At 43.1% G+C, this 4,588-nt stretch overlaps 1 protein-coding gene across 1 annotated transcript; it reads right to left on the reverse strand.

Moving 5' to 3' along the window:
* Positions 1-440: 440 nt before the first annotated feature.
* Positions 441-2,988, reverse strand: GSPT2 (G1 to S phase transition 2). The gene is made up of 2 exons (XM_043569840.1): positions 2,864-2,988; positions 441-2,757 (listed from the first exon to the last, which is right to left on the reverse strand). The coding sequence occupies exon 2, from the start codon at positions 2,744-2,746 to the stop codon at positions 863-865; it is 1,884 nt and encodes a 627-aa protein (XP_043425775.1). The 5' UTR covers positions 2,747-2,757; positions 2,864-2,988; the 3' UTR covers positions 441-862.
* Positions 2,989-4,588: the final 1,600 nt, after the last annotated feature.

Raw genomic sequence — 4,588 nt, forward strand, 5'->3', positions numbered from 1 at the left:
GAGACAGAGCATGAATGGGGGAGGGGCAGAGAGAGAGGGAGACACAGAATCGGAAACAGACTCCAGGCTCTGAGCCATCAGCCCAGAGCCCAATGCGGGGCTCGAACTCACGGACCACGAGGTCGTGACCTGGCTGAAGTCAGACGCTTAACCGACTGCGCCACCCAGGCGCCCCAAGAGCTCCATTATTGATTCAAATTGGAGAAAACAAAGTTCACTGGGAAGAGCCCTCAAAGAGATATTTTTTCAAAGTGAAAATGTTTCCTTTAATATGAAACTGTGCATTGTTTGCAAATGCCTCGTTTAAAACAGTGAGTGGAGGACAGTTTTTGAAACCCCAAGTAATAAAATGTATTTAATTATCTGAGAAAGTAAAAAAGCTACTTGAAAACTATTATGTACAAACTTTAAAAAATATTCAAAAGCATTTTGGATACCAGTAAGAGTTTCAAATGGAATATTTTATTGACATGTTAGTTGTCTTTTTAACATGTACACACACACTGACACACTCTGATTGATCTGTGTGGAACAAAGGTTGACTAAATATCCTAAGGGAAAATGAAAAATTAAAAAATATATTAATTTTTCATTGTTATAGACAATTACACCCACATCACCTACAAAGCTATTACTGGTTCTGTCCAAGGAAGCAAAATGGCAAAAGAGGAAAGTTGTGGGTAATTCAATAGTGACATAACTGAAATCTCAACATGAGAAAGGTGACAAAACATGAATTTTTGCTGTGAAATTTCTTTGCAAAATATGAAGAAAAGTCTGTCAGTGGGCAGTAAATAAGAGAAGATGGTGAACTTCTTTAGTCAATTCTCACAGTATTGTGCAGGGGCATCAAGAAAACTGCTCAGTCCTTCTCTGGGACCAGTTTCAGAACTTTTCCAATCGCAATGGTCTTACCCTCATCTCTTAAAGTAAAACGACCCATCTGAGGAAAATCCTTGAATGTTTCGAGGCAGATAGTTCCTGCTGTCCTTAAACGGGCAATGCACACTTGATCTTGTTTCACAAAGCGGGGTCGTGTCTTACTTTTCTCTCCTGATTTTTTGTCTACCAAGGAGATTAAGGCTGTTATCTCAACTTCCTCAATACAAGTATGAATGTGCAGCACCGCATTATAGCCTGGGCAGATGATAGACTTGTGCTCAATAATCACTATCTGAACATCAAATGTGCGTCCAGAATGGCACAGATTATTAGGGTCACAAAGTATGAATCCAGGAAGAATCTCTTCTTCTTCAATTCCCTTCAGTCTGATTTTAAGGTTTTCACCTGGGGCTACATAATCAGTTTCAGCATCATCAGAAAGAATTCCAAGAACTTCCACATTGTGCTTGTTCGGCATCATCACAAGCTGCTGGCCTTTAAAAATGGATCCTGATTCCAGCTTTCCCAGGACCACAGTACCCATATCCTTGTACTTATCCACAATTGGCAGTCTAATTGGTCCATCAATTGATCTGTTGAAGTTTGGCATATTATCCAAATATGGAATAAATGGTAATCCAGTGTACCAAGGGCAAAAATCTGATTGCTCTTTAATATTTGCCCCAGTCAGCCCTGAGCAGGGCATAAAGTGAATGTCCTTTTTGGGACTAAAGCCGACTTTTTTCAAAAAGGGCACCAGTTTTTCTTTACATTCTTCGTATCTCTCACTGCTCCAATTTACTGTGGGATCATCCATCTTATTGATAAGCACTACTAAATGTTTTACCCCTGCTGTTTTTGCCAACATCGCATGTTCTCTTGTCTGTCCACCTTTCTCAAATCCAGTTTCAAATTCTCCTTTCCTGGCAGAGATTACCAGTACAGCCAAATCAGCTTGAGAAGCACCACCAATCATATTTGGGACAAAACTCTTGTGGCCAGGAGCATCTAAAATGGTGAAATGTTTCTTTTCTGTTTCAAAATAGGCACGACCCACTTCTACTGTTTTACCCTTGTCTCGTTCTTCCTGATTTGTATCTAAGGCCCAGGACAAATACCAAGTTTCTCTGTTTTTTTCTTTAGCTTCTCTCTCATATTTCTCAAGTGTCCTTTTGTCAACCATTCCTGTCAAAAACATAATTTGTCCTCCAATGGTTGACTTTCCAGCATCTACATGCCCAATGAATACCACATTTACGTGTTCTTTTTTAGGAGCACCTGAGGGCATAACCACAGATTTAGATTTTCTCACTTCCTCTTTCTCCATCATTTCTTGGCCACTCTCTTCTGGGGGCCCTGAATCTCCCAAGGAACTACCCCCTGGCTCAGCTTCACTTACTTCTTTATTGTGCTCCCATGATTCTTCTAGAACCATTTCCACCTCTCCATTTTCTACAACAGGTTCTGAAAGTTCCATAGTAATGGCTGAATTGGAACCTTCACGCCACACTAACTGTTCCTCTTTGGAATGTTCCACAGGTGCCTCCCGTCCCAGCCTTTTACCTTGAGGGTCGCCCGCGCCGGTGCAGGTTTCGTCGATGCTGGTGATGTCGGCCAGGGGGGTCTGCGGCTGGGCCGGGCCCCGCAGAAAGGACGGCACGAACTCCGCGGCGTGTACATTAGGCACGAAGGGTTTGGCGTTGACGTTGAGCTGACGGCTGAATGCCGAGCTGAGATGCTCCCGTTGGGCCTCAGCCACCGCGGAGGAGGCTCCGTCTCCGCTTGGGGCCAAACCCGGGGTTTCCATGTCCACCTGATCCCAGCAGTCGGGCGCGGAATCGCTGCTGCTGCTGCCCAGATCCATGGTCTGAGGACCTGATGGGTGGCGGGGAGGGAGTGGGATTAACACGCCAGAAAGAGCGGGCTACGCCGCCAGGGGTAAGGCTGCAAGAGCGAAGGGGCAAGGGGGAGCGACACGAACCTTAGCGGCAGCGCGGCAGCAGCTAAGTCCCAACACTGCATTCGCAACTGCGGCAGCAGCAGCAGATATGGCGGCTCAACCCTCTCCTCTTGTGTGTGAGCGGATCTCCTCCCCCAAACCCCAACCACTTCCGACTCCTCCACAGCCTACCCAACGCGGGGCGTGGATTGACCCCTCGCTGCCATCCGTACGCTGGGCCTGCTTAGTTCTCAGCCATGGACTAAGTCCGAAAGTAGGATTTGTAAAACGAAATTTTCCATTCATTTTTGTTCACAGGATCTGGGAGAGCAATTTGCCAGTGTAATAATTAAACCTAGACTGGCACGGCTGATTTACAATTCTACTCAAAGATTCAAGTAAAAATGAGAATTGCTATTGGACAAATGGAGGCAGGAGATGGTTTAACTACCCAGAAACCCAGCAACCAAAGGAAATTACTGACTAGAGAGGCACTCATGAAATACATGAAGATGTAGTTGAACCCAGGAAATGTAACTTGAAATCACTCATTTAATTTGAAACCCAGAGGCTTTTTGATTTTCCCTCATCCAGAGGACCCCATAAGCCTGTAACTTTTGTTGATGACTTCTGTGGTGTAAGGATGGGGTTATAACTTGTTTTCATGTTAAGTACTCTGACTGTGTCCATGAAAGGAATTGCCAAGGAGAACGTTGTCCCACTGAACCTGCCCAACTTACAGTATTTGTGCTGGTGCCTGAACAATGGCTAGCCCAAAATGCTGTGATGGATCACATAGACAGGCACTGGCCCCAGATCACTTGTATTCTTCTAACCAATTTATATTCTGAGTATTCCTGCCTCGCTCACCAGCACCTCCTCAGAATACACCCCGGGTCCTCAGTATTTCCTATCCCATTCTGGAGGCTTAGAACCCTATTCACTGCTCATACTTCTGACACTGGGTTTGTCTAAGGACAAATCAGTGTCATGTTGGAACCTTCCCCAGTTAGTGGTAATGACAGGGTGTGTGGATGTCAGCCTATTTAAACTGATTAAGACCTCTGAGATGAACAAAGTCCATAGATACTAATCAATAGAATCTCACCTTCAGAAAGACTTTATAATATTTGACCCAAAGCTTAGAAGAGTTAGTCTGTAAATTATTTTAATTTAGATCAAACTGAAATAGAAAAAAAGATACAGTTTGCTAGTACAAGATGAGGTCATAAAGTTGATATTAAATAAATCCAACAAGTCAAAATACTTGAAAAATTGGTCATTGGTTTATAACTTAACAATTTTGTTCTCCAGACTTTAGGAGTAGAAAAAATGTTCTAAGTCTAATAGACCTGGACGTTTATGGTTTCAGTCTGAGGCTGCCACTATTTCACTACTTCTGTGCTATTTCCAAGCCATTAGATATCAAACCCCTTCATTGTTTTTTGCCTCTGGTAATGGCTTAATTATTTGTTGTCACATAAAAAGAATGTGCATGCTTATTCACAATGAATAGTAAGAATTGAGAGTTTGAATGTGCAGAAACCCTTGGACAATACTGCATACATATAAACCTAGGATATACTTTCTAAAACCTAGGATAAACTATAAACCTAGGATAGACTTTCTAAAATGTCTCTGAGAGAGCTTATCAAGGGATAGGCAGTTGTGTTCACATAAGGTTAGTATTAGCAAGGAATCAGGACAGACCTGGGATGTTTCCTTTGCCTAGGTCAATTACATTGATCATGAGAATGCTAATATGAC

The sequence above is a fragment of the Prionailurus bengalensis genome, chromosome X (assembly GCF_016509475.1).
Source record: "Prionailurus bengalensis isolate Pbe53 chromosome X, Fcat_Pben_1.1_paternal_pri, whole genome shotgun sequence".
NCBI lineage: Eukaryota > Metazoa > Chordata > Mammalia > Carnivora > Felidae > Prionailurus > Prionailurus bengalensis.